Below are 19340 nucleotides of genomic sequence, written 5' to 3'. Positions count from 1 at the left end.
TTTATAGCAGAGGAACAATTATTTAGTAATGCTTACAACATTTAAAATGTGTAATTCTTGATGCATAGTCTACTTTTATAAATGTTAACTGTGTGCCAAGCATGAATCTAAAACAGTTTTGAAATTGTTTCTCCTTAACTGTGGCTATACTGACCAAAAAAGCAAAAGCTCCAAAAAAAATCATAAAATCATCATGTCCTTTTTTTCCCCACTTGTGCTATTTTTAGCTAAAAGTACAACTGAAACCAAGCAGCAGCTTACATTCATTTTATCCCAAATTAAAAGCATGATGAAAATTTCATTTTTTAACCATTATAGATATAGCCTTAATCATCTAATTTCCCGTCCTCATTTGTGCTCATTAAAAACAGAATATTAAGTGATTTGTTTTCCCTAGCTAAAAACAAAAGCAGAATGATAACTTTTTATAATGATGATATAAATATCATAGAAGTGGTCTTTATCTTAAAAGATAGTAAACAGAAAAGCTGCCCTGCATCACTAGTATTTCAGAAGGATTTTTTTAAACAAATACAATTAAAATTGCCTTTAGAATTTATTGAACAATATAAAACAAAAGTTGGACACAAATTTATACAAACTATTTAAAACACATTGCTGGTATTCATTCAGTACCTTAAATTCATACAATACCTTATACCTAATAGCAGTTTGACCATGGTGTAAGTCACACCAGATGTGTTTATGTGCTATACAGAAGAGTGGCTGATTTATTGATTCCATATTTTGATATATTGAGGAAAAATGGGAAAAAATGGTAGTGGCTGAATCCTGAAACACAAACTGTCTTAAGACTTAACTAGATTTTTGCTGCCTAACTGATTGGAAATTTATTCAAGATTTGTAGATATCAGCTGTGCATAAGGACAGATTGTAGATGATGACACATCTGTTAAGATCTTGAATTTCCTAAATTCTTCATATTTATTAAATCAGCATGCATTGTAACTTGAGAATGCATACAAGTTTTGCCTCTTCTGAAACTAGTTTTAGCATCTGTAAATAAGATGCCAATAAAATGGTTGTGATCAGATAAGATCATCATTTCACAAGTGGTGAAAACAATGTAGGGGGGTAGCCAAAATTTTAATTTTTACGGAACCAATTTGTACTATATTCTTAACCTCCCACCAAAAAATTAAAAAGGTAAAATCTTTCCTATTGTTTTATTGTTGTATTCTTTTCTCTCTTTACTTTTTTTCCCCTTTTTATTATTAGGCTGTTTCTAAGCACCATGGCAAAATTGAAATTGTGGGTTGTGTTTATGACAGTCTACAGAGCTCCACTGGGGCGCTTATAAGTCTCTGCCTATTACCCTGCAGTCTTTGAAGCTGCATAACCTAGAACCTACCCAATAGTCACAGTAATGGATGGTCTAATTCTGTGCAAGCTGTAGGCCAATCTTACTTTTACTTTGAACATAATTATAAGGAAAATAGAAGTGAGGGGGGAGGATGCTCTGTTAGTTACTGCGGAAGAGGCTATTGCCCAGTAATACTAGAATGTTCTGTAATCATGCTGTTTCCTGTTAATCTCTTTATTTTTTGCTGCAGGTCTTTATTTGTTGTCTATAGCAGTATTTTATAGAACTAATCTTATTTAAGCACGAAAGATAGTGAGAATTTTTATATCTCTGAATAATCAATGTACTTAACATAAAATGTTTAACAAAGACATTTTCCTCATTATTGTGCCTTTTTGTTGGAGTGCTTTTTAATTGAAGACAATATTAGGTTATATTAACAATGATGAGTCCTGGCAACACGAATTACAGCTATATGATCTTTGGGCAAGCCACATTACACATCTGGGTCTCAGGCTTATTATCTATTAATAGGTAAACAAAGACTAGGTCATCTGTAAAGTCCTTTCAAAGATTCTGCAATTGTGTTTTTTTCATAGACTTGCTCATAGAAAATAAATTTAGTAATTGCTCCTGTGAAACCATGAAAACACATATGATTCTTAAGAGAATGGTATGTCTCCCCTCTAGAAATAAAAGTCTATGCCTTCAAATGGCCACCGAACTCAACCAAAAAATAAAAATAATTTTATCTTAATAGAGCAACTTACATAATACAGCAGCATGTTTATAAATGTCTTGTTTCACTTCCATAAGGCAGGATATTTTATCATACAGAATAAAACATAGTCCATACATGAATGTGAAGAATATTAGTAAGAAAATTATATTTGGAGACAGTTATGCAAATCCTGTCTAAATATATTACTAGACTTTACTTTAAAATATAAAATAATGTGCCCAAAATATGATATAGTAGCACTTAGCGAATTAACACACGTTTTTCAGTTCATTAATTCAATAAATGTTTAAAGAATATTTACCATGTGCCAAGAACTCTACCGGGAATATCACAGTGAATAAAACTAACAAAGTGCAGGTTTTTAGGAGGCTTACATTCTAGGGTATGAGATGGGGATGTTGGGGGGTGAGGAAGTAGAATGATAGACAAAATATAAAGAAGCAAATTTGTAGTTTGTCAGAGTGTACAAGGAATAGAGAGGGCAGGAGGGAGAAGGGTTTGCCTTACTGATGAGGTGTTTGAACAGAGACCTAAAGAAAATGAGTGAGAGTTCTGTTGGGCAAGAGAACAAAACATTAAGACAGAAATTTGCTTGGCAGTCACAGTAGAATAAGGGGCAGTCAGAAATGTGTGTGTGTGTGTGTGTGTGTGTTTGTAGAGGGATATCATTCATGAAGGACCTTGAGGACCACTGTAAGAAGTTTGGTTGGAGAAACATGAAGTCACAGGGTTGTGAGCAGAGAAGTGAAACAATCAAATTTATGTTTATCAGAATGACTTTGGCTGTTGTATTGAAAAAAGACAATTAGGGGCAAGGATTGGGAAATTAGGAAACCAAATTATATGCATATTTCAATTTAAAAGGTTACAGGTAGTGACACAGTGGATGTGTGCCAAGTCGTTGATTCATGGTTATATTTCAGATAACCGAATCAAGGGAATTTGCTGATGAATTAAAGTTGAGAGAGAAAGAGAGGAGTCAAAAGTGACTCTAGGGTTTTGATCTGAGCATCTGGAAGCCTGGAGTTGACATTAACTTCAATGGGGAAGACCTCAGATGAGGAAGATTCAAGTCATTTGAAATATTTATTAGTCTAGCTCCATAGACAAGGAGTGTATTAGATGAATGCATTGTGAATCCACTCATGATTTTAATTTTCTGTATTGAATACAGTATTTTTTTTTTTTTTTTTTTTTTGTGGGAAGCGGGCCTCTCACTGTTGTGGCCTCTCCCGTTGTGGAGCACAGGCTCTGGACACACAGGCTCAGTGGCCATGGCTCACAGGCCTAGCCACTCTGCAGCAATGTGGGATCTTCCCGGACCGGGGCACGAACCCGTGTCCCCTGCATCGGCAGGCAGACTCTCAACCACTGTGCCACCAGGGAAGCCCTGAATACAGCATTTTTGAAAAGAAAATTGAATTAGTCATTAGTTTTGGGTGGTTTGTAATATTTAGTATTATTTTTTTTTTGTTTGTTGGACACTAACAGCATTTGCTGAAACCATATGAGGATTCTTTGAAAATTCTTCTCTGGCATTCAAGCTCAGGCAGTTTTCATATTTCCTGTATTTTTGCTATGACCATAATGAACTTTCAGATACTTAAAATGCTTCCAAAATGTGTCAAATTCAGTTTCAGTGGAGTAGCTGTATTTTTAAAAACTTGTCATTGACTCTTCACTAGATAACATATGCATTTTGATTGACAAATCCATAATAAGTGAAACAGATTGTATAAAAGAGTTCTTGAGTGTTTAAGCTTTTTAAATTTAAGGAAGAATGCCTTGCAGGGACATTTTGTCATATTTTAGTCAGGACAAGAGGAAAAGAGGGAAGAAGAGAGTTAAAATGGAAACTGTGGGGCTTCCCTGGTGGCGCAGTGGTTGGGAGTCCGCCTGCCGATGCAGGGGACGCGGGTTCGTGCCCCGGTCCGGGAGGGTCCCGCGTGCCGCGGGGCGGCTGGGCCCGTGGGCCGTGGCCGCTGGGCCTGCGCGTCCGGAGCCTGTGCTCCGCAACGGGAGAGGCCACAGCAGTGAGAGGCCCGCGTACCGCAAAAAAAAAAAAAAAAAAAAAAAAAATGGAAACTGTGATTGTCAAGTCAGACCTCAGTTGACTTGTGAGGCCACTGTCAATTTAAGGCAGTGGTTTACTAGCTCTTAGGAGTCACAGCTTCCTTAGAAATTTGCTGTAAGCAATGGATTCTCTCGTCAGAAAAAAATGCCCCGACATTAAAATTTTGTTTGTAATTTTAAGTTTAAATAAATTTAAAACATATCAGCACAAATTTCACGGATAGATTTTTCTTCTTCCTTTTCATGTCTTCTGCTCAAGTACTTTGAATGCAAAGGGTTTTAAAGATGGAAAAAAATTCAGGTATCCTCAGAGACTTTGAGGTGAGGGATGTCTACACTTTAAGGAGTAAACCTGAAATGGTCCATGTAGTGTAATTCTTCGTTAGAGTTATACCAGTTTAAAGCCATAAAAGGAAGGAATGCTAGCTGAGAAAATCGTACAGGATATTACTAGCTTTTACAAAGTGAGCTCCGTGTGTGTGTGTGTGTGTGTGTGTGAGAGTGAGAGTGAGGAGAGAGAGAGAGATTGCCTGTAGCCAACCTGATCAAACTGATTAATATTTTCTATTAGAGCTTTTAAAGAAAGGATGAGAGCCAACGATATGACATTCTCTACTCTAAGAGGTCACGTCTTCCATTCCCCCCCCACCCCCTCCCTAAAATTTCTCTTAGCTGCTGAGTGCATTTACAATGAATAAAATACATATGTAGAGCAAGTTTATGGGCATTTTAAATGGTGTCACAGATTTTTCTTTTTTTTTCATGTTTTCTACTTACGTATTTTGAATACAAAGTGTTTTAAGATGGAAAAAGAACATGTGAAGGTAGCCTAATTATGACTGTGTTCCTTGAGTCATAATTTATGGCAAATGATATCTAGCATTTCAGTTAAAATAAAAGTTTAATGGATATATATTGAGTTCATTCCCCCAGTGATGAAAACTTTAGATATTCTGGCATAGCAATGAAATTCTGATAGTAATGCATTATTTTATTTAAATATAAAAATAAAGTAGTCACAGTGACTTAACTAAAATCCTAAATGCCAAAGAATTAAAAACTAGGGCTAATACTCTACCTTTCACCTACAATTCTGTGTAGCCTAAGTGACAAGTCCCAGTCTCTAGAGTGAAGAGAAAAACAACTGTATCGTTTATGAGACAACGTGGTTAAAAATTGAGTTTCCCACATCAATTCTAGGACCAAGCTGATTGTTACACTCAGCCTGTGTTAGAAGTGATTGCAACCCAAACAGAATATCTTTTTAAAATGTTTCAATTGTTTTTTAGCTTCATTTTGCTCCCCTCAATCACTAGCTAGTTTCTTCTGATTTCATGTACTTTAAATTGAATTTTCAAATTCTCCTCCACTTTTTTGTTTAAATGTGATGTTTTTATAAGAACTCTATTAGATGTCAATATCCAATTTAAGTTTTTTCCTGGTACAAAATTTGGAACTGATTTTTGAGCAACAAATTCATTGCTTAGAAGTAATTCAATGTAATGGCCTTGCTGTTGACATAGAAATTCAACATGTTTCCATGAAGGTCCAGTAGAAACAGAGTTTATAAAACAATTTATAACATTTCATAATGAAGTTATAAGGCATTTACATTGTCCCTTTTTCCACATTATAAGAAAAAAATAAAAATAGCCCCCCCCCAAACTAATCCTGTGACATGATGGCAATAATTTTTTTTTAAAAGGAAACACAATTCGTTTTTCAAGTTGTTCTGATGTTTAATAACAGTTTGCTGTTATTTATTCTATGTGCTTTTTAATCAGATACAAATTTTAGTAGGGAAATAAGCAAACATTCCTAAAAATGAATTATAAACAACTGTGTTTTAGAATACTAAAAGGATTTTAAAACTTTCAATTCAACAAAGTTAATATTTTTTCCTAATTGAAATAATGGAAAAGCATAAGTGTAGACACTTTCATGGCTTAGGGGAAATGGTCTTCATGCCCCCAGAGTCATGTTCCTTAGCAGCCATTGTTGAGATCTGCTTCCACTACAGTCCTGCATGGTAGGCACCATTTTATCTTCTTCAGAAGGTTCATCTAGACATTGATTACTGTTAACATGTCTCAAGGTGAGTCTCTGTAAAAGATAACCAATAATCAGTGCAACATATTTTATCTTAAACTTCACTAGCACATCAGATTAAATCTGCTCTTTAAAAAGTCCTTTTTTTTTTTTGGTATAAACATTGAGATATGTTTGTAAGAGGAACTGTGCACAGGTGGCTCTGAATTAATTATTATACAACTTTCACTGTTATGGTTTTATCATTGTCTAATGCACCTTTGTTTGCAGATGGTTAAAGAAATTGGCCGACATTTATCATGCGTTGCCAAGAATTCAGGCTCCTTTGCAAAAAGCCCATTTGTGAGTTTAGAGTTCAGTTGAGGAGTGCAAATATTAACAAGCTTTTACAGAATCTTAGTTTTCTTGGGCATGTGTTACTTAGTAACCATTTGGCAAATACGAAAAGAGATGTCACAGCTGTGACCCAGATGAACAAAACTGCTGGAGATGTTCCCTTTTCAAAATACTATACAAGCCATAGTATCTGTGACTGTGAGACATTCATTGTAGAAGAGTAATTACCATAGCAACAAAGATCTATCTTACTTGATGGTGTGCTCACCATATTTAGTTTGCATTTTTAAGGATCTTAAAAAATACCAGCATCAAATAAAAACAGATGTGATGGACATATTTTTAAAATATTATACCTACATATATTTTCATAACAACAGTATTAATAAGCATCCTCTCAGTACCCAAATGCTGAAATGTAATTCCAATAATTGCACCAGGTTAAGCAGTCTTCTCTTTTGAGTTCACATTTACATTTTGAAGTCATATTTTTGGACTTTTCAGATATATATTTTAAGTCCACATGGTTTTATATACTAACTTATGCACTAATTGTATACATTATCATATACAGTTCTGCTTAGTTTCATGGGCAATGCCTAGAACCATACTACCCGAAAAACTCCCCAGCCAGAAGAGACGTGTTTGAATATGGGAGGTGATTTGGAGATATATCTTGAAAAAAGTATCCATATATTATACTCTTGTTGCAAATTACCAAAATTAAAGGTAGACAAATACTTTTTTTTGGGGGGGGTGGGCTCTTGATATTATATTGAAAGTCAGAAGATAAAAAATGCAGGGGGCATGCAAAAAAATGGTGGTGAAACACTGCCTAGACACTTATAATTTGTTTTGGATTAGGACTACAAACACCCCGAACTGCGCTGTCCTGAGAAAAGATAGAATGGAAAATAGGCTTGTGGTAAAGGATGCTTAATAGACAACAAACAGGAAATTAAAAGAGCAAGACTATTAGATGTGAAGAAGATTTGAAGATTTAGGCCTTTGTTGTTGCTCTTTTCAATACATGGAATCAAGCCATTTATACTGAAAAAATGGACAAAAGAAGAAATGGCCAAAGATAGGCAAGAAGATAGTTGATTTATGCTAATGATGCCAGAAATTATTTTGTTCATTTATGAACCAAAAGCCAACTTGGAAAAAGATACAAAAGAAAACAAGCATTTTTTTCTAGAAAGTTCTAGTTAAAAAATCAAAGTGTTCATTTTTGTTACGTACCTGAGGTCCTCTGTGTATATATGTCCTTTTCCAAAAAAGCCACTTACCCTTGTTTGCTTCTATTAGATCCTTTTAAAAAACACGTATATGACTTTAAGGATTAGATTGAATATCTGTTGTCAATTACATATGTGATAGTTTCTAAAATATTAGTACGTATTCTTTCTAAAAAATGCATAAATATTTTCTTTGAAGGAATTCATTAGTAGTCAAAAGCCACTGCTGTTAAGATAACCAACCAAGGAAAATACTCTCCTTTTCAGTGTAGTGGAGTAGAAAGATCAGACATTTTAGGGTTAGATAGCCCTAAGTGTGAATTTCTGCTTCCCAAGTTACTAGCCATGAAAATTTGGGCAAGCTACCAAATCATTCTGAGGACATACTTTGTCAGATGCTTAATTATACTTACTAATATGTAAAAATGCTCTTTCCCTTACTGCTTAAAAAATTTGACTTTTAGTCAGCTGTGATCACTTGCAACCTAAGGGTAAAATTGTTAACTATGTTTATAGGCATCAATGACTTACAGTAAAAATGACCTCTGATTGATTAACTGCATCTGCATCTGATAAACTGCATTATAATACCAGATAGGAAGGCAAATAGTGGGCCTCTTAAAGTGCAAAAGACTTGTAATTTTGTGAGACTAAATAGTTAAATCTGAGATGACCACTTGGTGGGCATTGCATCTACCAGGTATGGTTTCTTGGAAAACAAACTAAGATAATATATGCAAATTGCCTTGTGCAAAAGGTCCGGACTTCTTCAGCTTTCCAATGTATGTTTGGAATGCCCTGTCTCATATGTAAGTCTAATCTAAACAACATCCCTCTTCCCCCTCCTCTCCATACTTCCATTCTCAGCCTTGTCACAAGTATCCCAAGCTCAATTGTGTCCTCTACTAACAGCCTTTAACTGATTCATTTGAACCAGAATAACTCCCTGACTTCCCATGTGTTCTCATAGCAAGGTATGGGACAATATAATAGCTTTTATTTACAGGACAATAATCCCCTTAAGATCAAGAACTAGGACAGGTACTTATTGGACTTGAACTGAATAATAATTCATTTTACTGTCTACTGCGAAGATACTCACAAATCATACAAGTCAGAAAAGTACAATTTTTAAAAGCTTTTATTATTATAATTATGTCATTTAACCAGCCACAAAGAAATGCTCAGAAATAATTTACTTCATAAAGTTATTGAAAATTACATGTTAGTCTTCAATAATGCATTTGCTTTAAGTTTCAGGTTAAAATAGTAAATTTTAGAAAGGATATGTTGTATCTGCACACAAAGTATCTGAATAAAAATTAACAATTTAATAATTTCAGTGTTCCAAAAACAATTTTTGGGCTATGTTAGTTTTTTTTTTTATTGGTTTTTTCAGCTCTGTTACAAAATCTATTGTCATATAGACATGGCTATAGTTAGAGCTAATATGTCATAATATATTCCATCAGTTATACTTATGCATATGTATATTTGAAATAAAGAAAATACCTATTAATAATAAATAATACACAAATACCTATTAATAAATAATAGACAAACCTATTAATAGACAAACACCACTTAATATATACCTATTATACCTATTAATACCTATTAGTAAGAAAATACCTATTAATAATAGACAAACACCACTTAATATATACAGCCTCCAAATTAATGAGCAGCTAAGAAGTAAAAGAGAAAAATAACTCCAAGGAGAAATAGCACATAAAGATTTTTTAAAACCACATTTTAAAGAAATAAGTTTAGATTTCAGTACCAAAACACAAGAAAAACACTAAAATAAATTTAATAAAGTCTGCAACACAAACCTCCAAAATTATTTGAGAAAGTAATCAGTAGAATTCTTAAAAATATTTCTAAAAATTTCCTTTCTTGTATAGTTTCTTAGATGCCATTTTTGCAAAGGGTTATCATTACATATTTCCACAGTGGGCTGTTGGGAGCCATCAGCTACTTTGCTTACTGAGAGACAGGACTGGGTGAGTATGTGAAGAAGAGTGTGGGTCTGTTTGACAAAGAAAATAATGAGTAATGACAAAATCTAGTACAAAGGCAGTAATAAATCAATCATTCTCAGCAACATACAATTTCTACTGGATAAGCACTGAAAGCACATGTCACAATAATTGCATCCATGGAGCTGTGAGCCACATCCCTTTAGCTGACTTTCATGTCAACTGTATTCAGTAGGAGTAACTGAAGATAAGACTGAGAATACAGAGAAGAGCCTGAGATCAAATGATGAAACATTTGGGGCAAAAGTTTATTTTGGATAGAAAAGGTTATATTCTTGGTGTTCATTCCAGCAATAAAATGCTCTTAGCATTAAATGAGTTATTTTGTGAGTGCATATTCAAAACCGTTGATTAGTCCAGTGAGTTTTCGATTATGGTCTTTGGCTCCCTCATTCCTTTGCCCTAAACTTGAGTGGATGCCAGGGAAGAATCTAGGGGATAATTTAGCTTTAGGGCTTGGCTTTACTTTGTACAATATGGTACTCAAGTTATTTCCACTGTGTTTTCACAGGGCTAACCTGGTGGCGTTAAAAGTGTTCCACATATGCATTGGTGCATTCATCTAAATGTCAATTAGAAAGTTAATGAAGGGAGGAAAAAGAAAATGATTAACTCCATTTGGGCTCTTAATTTGACATAATTCTAATTAATTTGTAATTAATTTATTTGTCTGTTTCTTGTTTTCCATCTATTTCCTCCACAGGAACATAAGCTCCAGGAATGCCAGGGACCATGACTATCTACATCATGAAGTCCAGTGCCTGCTCACATGAGGTACTCTATAAGTTTGTTGATTGAAATATTTAGTGGAAGACCAATGCAGAAAATAAATTCTGATAAAATTAAACTACATCTCTTGGGCAGCTTACTGGATACAAATCATTGGATTTTTCCATTTCAAGGACTTACTTTCTACAGTCAAATGGTAATAAATGATTTACAAAGATAGGAAAGGTAACATTATCATATATAATAAATTTTATTTGTGAAATGATACTGTTCACCATATAGTTGATTTGTTAAGGAGACTAGTTTGGGGGGCTATTTATGAAATCAGGCTTGCCTTTCCTATCTATACTGTTTTAAATTTCTGGGTTTGATAATCCTCTACCCTTAGTGATTTTTGCAATGAACATTTTTTTGGTAAATGTCATGTTAACATCAAAGACCACAGTGTTAGTGAGTATGAATTTCATGTGTTATTAAAAAGAAAAATGAATTATAAAGTTTTCCTTGGTTTAAAACAAAAACTTGATTTTACTTATACTCAGGAAATGTACCTCCAGAATATGAATACAATATAAACTTTTCCATAAAAAATATATTTGTTGAAAAAAATATATATTTGTAATATTTTCCCCCCAAATGTTTATCACATGAATGACAATGAAACAAACTCAAAGAAATTTCACTCTAGGTACTTCTGAAAAACCATAAACCAGAAGAAATTAGAAATCTGAAACAACCCCTTTGAGATAAAAAATTATTTTTCATTTTTAAAAACCCACAAAAACATTTAGTGCTTTCATTTGTTTGGGAAAAAAAAAAGTATAGTTTTTTTTTTTTTTTCCTGAGTATTCTGTTTAGAAGAGATACCAATTGTTAATATTTTATTGGTTTTCTAGTAATTTTAATCCCTTATGCAAATTTATGTAATTGAGCTCATCTAGTTAAATAGACTTCACTTTATATTGTGGGCATCATTCTTATAATTAATATTTTAAAAATTTAAAAAATATTTAAATATTTAAAAAATTTAATTTCTACAAAGGAGACTTGCCAAAAATCATTTAACTTTTCCATTGGGGTTGGGGGATAGCCAATTTGGAGCTACTATAAATAATGCTGTGATAAACATCTCTGAACATCTCTCTCCACATCTATAATCATTTCTTTAATGATTCTTAGACGTGAAATCACAAGATCAAAAGGTATGAACATTTTAATACATATTAGTAAATTAAAAAAAATCTGTAATAATTATTTTGCAATAATAGCAACAGCAGTTTTCTTGTGATTACTCTATTCCAAAATACTGTATTTGTGTCAGTTTCACTGCATCTGCATCAGTATTGTGTGTTGCCACTATAAACATTTCTTGACATATGGACAGGATAAATAAAGAAATGGATAAAAGAACACATATGAAATGACTTTTTTTTTTTACAGTTATTTAATGGCTTTTTAGTTATTTAAATACCTTTTTTTTCATTTTCATTGGTTAATTTATATATCTCCTATGCTGTGTTCAAGACCTTGGATATTTTTATATTGGATATTTTTATATATATATATAAATGTAAATAAATATATTGTATATTTATATTTTTTCTTTTAAATGCTCTTTTTTAAGCATGCCAGCCCTTTGTCATATTTGTTACAAATGCCTCTTGCAACTGTAGGAAACTGTCATATTAACTCAGTTTTGAAGGCAATGTGACATACAGGCTGACATGCAGCATACTGCCAAATATCATTTCCTATAGCATTTTTTAAAATATTGACTAGAAAACAGGATAATATGAACCCTATGCTGGTATTGGTTTCTCTTTATAACATAGCATTACTTAATTGTTCTCTATTGAAATATAAAGCATTAGTATTTCCTGGGATTTTACAAAATTTCAATCATACTATTTTAAGATGCATAAGAAAAAGTTAATGCTTCCTGCCTTTAAACATATTTTTGCTATCTGAAACAAGATGTGTCATGGAGTATCCTAAATCTACCCTTTATTATTATTTTTTTTTTGCAGTACGTGGGCCTCTCACTGTTATGGCCTCTCCCGTTGCAGAGCACAGGCTCCGGACGCGCAGGCTCAGCGGCCATGGCTCCCAGCCACTCCATGGCATGTGGGATCTTCCTAGACTGGGGCACGAACCTGTGTCCCCTGCATCGGCAGGCAGACTCTCAACCACTGCGCCACCAGGGAAGCCCTAAATCTACCCTTTTAAAGGTACAATTACTACTGAAAGCCAACTGGAATTAGGCTAGGGAAACAATTTTGGTGACAAAATAAGAATCATAAAATTATAAAATTAGGTCATACCTTTGGGTAAAAAAGCACGAAGTAAAAAAATTGATATTTTAATGAACAGATAGAAGTGACTGTATGGTTGATTGAAGAACCAGTCATACAGGTCTCAGTTTAAAAGATGCCATACGAAAAGTTTAAAATGAAACTTGGTCAATTTTATTACATATAATCATAAAGAAAGAATGAATTTGGACTGTTATAGGTATTTAATTTAATAGCAAAAACAGGATTTCCCCTATTGATCAAGTACAGAATAACAATTTAAATATTAATATAATAAAGTTCTTATTTAAAATTTTAAGTATGATCTTCTAACAAGGTGATCTGTGCACTTGTTAGAATAGAATATGAGTATTAAAAAAAATAAGTGTACAGGTGTAGGTATTTAACAAACAAGAACTAAAAGCGTAATACTAAACTACTGAAATTCCTATTTACTAATTGTTTCTACATAAGAAATCACAGCTCTGGGTCAGTGGGACTATGGAAATACAATACTTGTCTGATATACACAGCCTTCAAAAGGTAAATCAAGCCACTATTTTTGTTAGGAATCCTACTCAGGGAAATGGCTGGGTTGGCAATTATAGATGACTTACCTTGAAATTATATTCCCATTTACCTGCTTTCTGATAAAGTGAAATAAAAGAGGAGGTATTAAGTAAAATCTAAATACAAGCTTCTGTGATTTCAGTAAATATAAATCCCATATATTTTACCTACTGAAAAAAAATTCCTGATATTGTGTCTCTGAGAAACATTTGACACAGATGGATATCAAATTCATAACAAGCATTTTCTCAGTCAACTTGCTCAGTCACATGAAAAACAAGACTTATTTTTAGCATCATATTTTGCTTCCTTTTTTTTCTTTGTTGCATAGTGTTTGTTGAGCATAAGTGTTCTGTTCTAAAATTAGATTCTCACACTGTATGTAGCCGCCTGAATGTTCAAAAAGAAATGTGATTATGTGCACTTATTGTAGGAAAATACAGATTTCAAATGGATTGGAACCCAATTGCAATGAAATAGAATAATATAAGACAACTTGAATACAAGAGAATGGATGGATGGCAGACCTTTATAACAGTAATCTTTAAAATACTTCAGTGAGATGAAATATAGGTTGTTTTTCCTTTTGTTTTAACTTTGTGGCAATGGGCTTTCACAGCACCAAAGTGTTCAAGGAATTTTTTCAAGAGATTCTAGACCAGGTGGGGATTTTCCAGTTTTGCTAATGATGCTCAGGTTGCCCCCAAAATGAACATATTTGGCCAGGTATAAAGTGATACTGAATTAAATGCATGGTTGTATTGTTTAAGAAATACTTAGTTAGGAAAGTGGGAAACTCCATATTTCAAATCAGAATTGGCCAAAGACATGTATTTATTACCAACAAGTTCTTAGTTTCATTCAAATGAAAGGTGAAACAATTAGATATTAATTAATTATATTATGAATACATGTGGCTAAAATTCGTAAGCAATCAGACCATACTGACAAAGTAGTTTTATGACTGCCTGTTTAAATAGACAAAATTTATTGCAGTACATCTTTGCAGTTATTAAGGAAAGGAGAAATTCTGTGTGAATACAATTTGGTACCACAAATAATTGATAATATTTAACCATTTCTTTCATTTGTAATACTGTACATTTAACTTATCAAATTGAGATAGGCTGGGACCTGGGACCCTTTGCTGCAGTGCTTGCACCTGGACAAACATCTGAGCTACAAATTACAAAGAAACTATATAGGACTAAAAAAACTGTGCATGCACAGGTGGGGCAAATTATGGACAAAAAGACCAAAAATACCCCCAACTGCCACTTCTGAAGAGTGGGGAGCAAAAGCAGGGTACTGTGCATGCCCCCTGTGCACAACACCACCAAAGGGGTGGGAAAAACACCTAAGCCACCCCTCTGGCCCAACCCCTGAACACAGCCCTACCCTCACCCCATGTAAGGAACAAGCTCGCACCCCCCACCCCCCACCTTGGGGGAGCGAGCAAGGGAACCTTTTCACTCCTGTGGCCTTTCCAAGGTGGGGAGTGGCACGAGCTGGTGTGTGCAGGGGGCATGGGCAGTACCCTGTCTTTGCTCCCGGCTCTTTAGAAGTGGCAGTTGGCTTTTTTGGTCTTTTTGTATTTTTTTGTCCATAATTTGCCCCAGCTGCGCATGCACACAGTTATTTTTAGTCCCTTTTAGTTTCTTTGTAATTTGTAGCTTGAGGAGACATTTGTCCAGGTGCAAGCATTGCAGCACTGCAGCAAAGGGTCCCAGGTCCTGCCTGTCTAAGGATCATCAATCATCATTTGAAAGCATCCAATTATATTTAGTTTTTCAATGACCTCAGGAAGCAAGGTAGTGTAGTGGAAAGATTGCTGGAGTTAGTGCCAGAAACCTGGGCTGTGCAGATGTAGACAAGGAATTTAAACACACTAATCACTACTTGATTGATGTGAAAAATACAAATAATAATATCTTACAGAACTGTTGTAAGAATTGCACGAGAAAACAGATAGAATTAAAGACATTCAGTAAACTTTATTTCCTTCTCTTTTCTCCCCCCACTCACTTAAGAAGTAAACAAACCAAAGCAGCTGCATAGATTCCATGTTTTGAGGCTTTATGATACCATTAGGGGAACCACTGACTGAAACTGCACCCTGGCCAGGCCCCATAGTAACTACTTGCATGAGTTATCTTAACAGCAGGAGGTCCTGGTAAGGAACATGGAACTAACAAGCCACCACCAACCGGAAGAATTCAGGAAAGGTCAAATGGAGACAGGAGACGCCAGTCCATATGTCCTTCCAGAATCCTTCTCTCTGGAATCCATCTTGGCTGAGTGATGCGCATACCACCAGGAAGAACCCTGAGTCAGAATGTTTGGCCAGAGACAACCAGAAACTAAACCCATCACTGTAAAATCTGAGACTGTGCGCCACCTGGCAGAGCAGTCCTCCTGGGTTCCCTTACCCTCCTGCTCTCCACCCAGGTGCCCCTTCTCGATAAAGTCTCTTGCTTTGTCAGCACATGTGTCTCCTCGGACAATTCATTTCCGAGTGTTAGACGAGAATCCACTCTCGGGCCCTGGAAGGGGTCCCCCTTCCTGCAACAAATGGCGATTTTGGTGGGACCTCTTCTTTGCTATGACTGACATCCTGACCACTCAGGGTACGCGGGGACCAGCTCACCTGCCGAGGGACCAGACCCAGTGGCTGCAACCGGGACCCTTTTTTCCGTGGTCTCCTGACGTGGATGACTGGCCAGAGTGCCCCAACTGGGTAAGGAACAAGAGATTGTATTGACCTCTTTCCCCTTCCCTCTCTTTCCTGTTTTCAACCCCTCCTATCCTACCCTTTTTTCTTCTGTCCTGATCCTGTACGTAGGAGTCTGCTTGAAGGGCCTCAGCCTGAACTGAGGGTCGGAGCCTGATCACCTCTGGTGGGCAGAGAACTCGAATTCTGGTTCTGGTCTGGTCTCTTGTTTCTGGTAGGGTTGAGTTCCCATCCTCCCTTCCTAGAAGCCCAGGGAAAGGTCCCATGACACCTGGGTGTCTGCAGGTGGCAGGAGACATCCATAAGGCCACCCCTTTTGTCCCCCTTCCTTCCCCTCTTCCTTCAACCTGGCCTCCTTTCCTTCCTTTGAGATTTTTGAAGACCTGAGATATTTCCATTTACTCTGTTAGTACTCGGATCTGAAGTTCTGTGTCTCTATAGGAGGTTTTCTGAGAGACTGCAATCTTGTGCTTAAGCAAGTGTGTGATTAGGATGGCCAGGCCTGTGTGTGTTTAATACTTTGTGTTCTGTGTTGTGATTTGTGATGGCCATTCTGCCTTGTGAAATGGGAATATGTGTGGCCACCATATTGTTTAGACTCCAGAGAAAGTTGGTTTAGGTAAAACTCTTGAAAACTGGTTTTTTTTGCATATACAGTTAGTCAAAGCAAGCTTGATCAAACGTCTTTTCAGAATTTTGACCCTAAGGGAACAAGTCCTACTAGGAGAACATGATTTTTCTCTCCCTGTGCCTTGAGACCAGGGCTCTCAGGAACCCTTATCTAGACCATCTCTAACTCCTACAACTGAGAGGAAAATGGGAAGAAGCCTTTAAAAATTTTACTTATTCCAACTGTTATTTATAAACTAGTGAATTTTATATTGTGATACCTGATTTATGACTAAGTTTAGAAAATGAAGCTAAATCTTTCATTGTGTCTGTCTGGATATTTGTATGTCTCAGTATGTGTCTTTGTCTTTGGATAATATTGCTGAGGTTAATTTGTAAATGAGCTCTGTTCAACTGACTTAAAGAAAAGTAAATGAATTTCGGGTTCACGTGAACTGGGAAATATTCAGTATTAAATTAATATCTGGTATTAATGTATAAGTTTGTCAATCTAATTGATATAGACATGTCTTTAGAGTTATCAACATTAAGTGTAATACTTTTATTGCACCTAGGTTTAATATAAGCTAAATAAAATCTTGTTATATCTGTTATAAAATTGTCAGCAAAAAACAAAACAAAATTCAATGTAAAGAAACTTTTAAGGAAAGAAAATATAAATGAGATAAGAGCTTTTAGATAAACTCTATTAAGAATAATTATGCTTTAGGAATGTCTGTCTAAAATAGTCTCTCCAGATTCTGGTAACTTGAAATTCTAGAGTTGTGCTAAATTAAGTGATGGAAGGTTATTGAATAGCTAGGTCATTCCCAAATAAGATACTGAAACATTAATTACTGAACATTGGCTTCCTTTTGCAGAGAAACAAAAGGTATTTAGGACTGTTAATAAATATGTTTGGTGCCACACTGAGATATTTTCTATAAGAAAGCACATTTTTCAAGAAATTATTTGGGTTTATGTTTACCAATCTACAGAGTGCTGATATAAAGGACAGTCCATGGTTGCTTAAAGTAGGGTGTGTGTCTTCAGTAAAAAAAGGTATGAGGCATGGAATTGCATTTTATTAAGGGAAAAGGAAGTAGGTCTGACTTACAGGTGGCTGTTTCTGAATGGAAAAATAAAGTGATGGATACAGAAAGTGATAAAAAGTTTTGTGGAAAGTGGGCCCCAAGAAAAGAATTTTGTGCATGGTCAGGACTGACTGAGTTTAAAATAAATTTGATTGAGTAAATGAATTTTAAAAGTAAGCTGGTACAAAACTTGAATTTGCCTTTTCTCTCTGTTAAGAGGACAAGTTTTCTTAAAATGCTGAACTGCCTTTGATAACAGATTTTAAGTTTCTTTACCTTTTGAGTGATCTGTTCTGTATTTGCCTTTGAAATCCTTTATTGTTACTTTGGCTAACTGAATAACTGTTGTTTCACAGTGACCTATGATATTATCTGTTTTAAACCCTTTTGAATTTTTTTGACAAAAGTTCCTAAATCAAATTCTAATGAAGTCCTTTTGACCTCTAGCTAACTTTGGAATGCTTCAAAGGGCCCCTGAAACATCCCAAAGAGAGAAGTAAACTAATTAGGTTCATTTGGTATGTTAAATTACATGGGAACTTAATCTTCTTAGGTTATATTGTGTGGTACATGTTACTAATATAGATATAGAGATTATATGGAATTCCTAAAAATCTGATATGTCCTGGTAAAATATTATCAGTCATAATTCTAGTTATTATCTGAAAGTGTGTCACAGCAGTAACCAAGTTACTTTGTCAGTTGTATTGTAAACAGATTTAAACGTACCTCCTGAAGTCTTGTCATTATAGACAGATATGTTTTCATTCTGATGCCTTTGCAAAAATGCTTCCTCTTCAAGAAGATTTATAGAAAGGACTTTTGGATAAATACAAGTTTCTGACTTTCAGACCATAATGCTGAACTGGGTAAGAAATTGAAGAATTCTAATGGGAAACCTGATGGCTTCGTAAAGCTGTTAACAAAAAGGATTAGTTACACAGGACTGAGTGAACTGGTGAATATGGTTGTAGTTTTCATGGTTTCTATCTGAAAAATTACTGGTTTAAATCTGTGTTTTCCAGGTATAAGGAAAACCTTCTCCTTACACTAATTATGACTTACAGTAATTTGGTAAATTATACCTTTGTAAGCAGAATTGAAACATTTATCTTTTCTCTCTATCTGCTCCTTCAAGAGTGAAAGCCCTTAGGTTCCCAGCAGCTTTATCAGATAAATTAGGAAGGCTCCCTCAATAACAGGTACAGAAATCTCAAGGTATTTTGGGGACCTTGAAAAGGAAGGCATTCACCTAGATCTGTTAGGCAAAATCTGTGACAAGCCCTTGGTGTGACTTTCCTAGCCCTGAGAGGACTTTTAAAAGTTCAGTCTGAGACTCCTTATAAAAGTTTCAGCAAGCAGAAAACCCATATGATCAATTACAATTATATAAATCATCAGGCCAAGTTTATTGAGACCAAACTTATTTTGCAAACAGACTAGTCTTAATTTGGTTATATTTGGTAAAAACGAGGGTAATTTTAGAGAGAAAAAGATTATGTTTCAGTGAAT

At 35.0% G+C, this 19340-nt stretch overlaps 1 protein-coding gene and 1 long non-coding RNA gene across 4 annotated transcripts in view; one reads left to right on the top strand and one right to left on the bottom strand.

Moving 5' to 3' along the window:
- The window catches only part of LOC307188254, a 120962-nt gene that overhangs the window by 53816 nt on the left and 47806 nt on the right, over nucleotides 1-19340 (top strand). For 2 of the 3 annotated variants that reach the window (XR_013828871.1, XR_013828872.1), the window contains exons 2-3: nucleotides 10508-10578; nucleotides 12561-16131. This is a non-coding gene — a long non-coding RNA (uncharacterized lncRNA). The remainder of the gene's footprint in view (nucleotides 1-10507; nucleotides 10579-12560; nucleotides 16132-19340) is intronic. The other variant, XR_013828870.1, reaches the window with a different exon arrangement.
- Nucleotides 5944-19340, bottom strand: part of GALNT13 (polypeptide N-acetylgalactosaminyltransferase 13) — a 982370-nt gene continuing 968973 nt past the window's right edge. Inside the window, exon 18 of the mRNA XM_079925131.1 lies at nucleotides 5944-6242. Coding sequence (XP_079781257.1) covers nucleotides 6102-6242 — 141 coding nt within the window. The 3' untranslated portion in view covers nucleotides 5944-6101. The remainder of the gene's footprint in view (nucleotides 6243-19340) is intronic.

Source organism: Stenella coeruleoalba, assembly GCF_951394435.1.
Source record: "Stenella coeruleoalba genome assembly, chromosome: 6".
Lineage (NCBI taxonomy): Eukaryota > Metazoa > Chordata > Mammalia > Artiodactyla > Delphinidae > Stenella > Stenella coeruleoalba.
The sequence above is the reverse complement of the archived record's forward strand: the minus strand, read 5'-3'. Positions and strand labels throughout refer to the sequence as shown.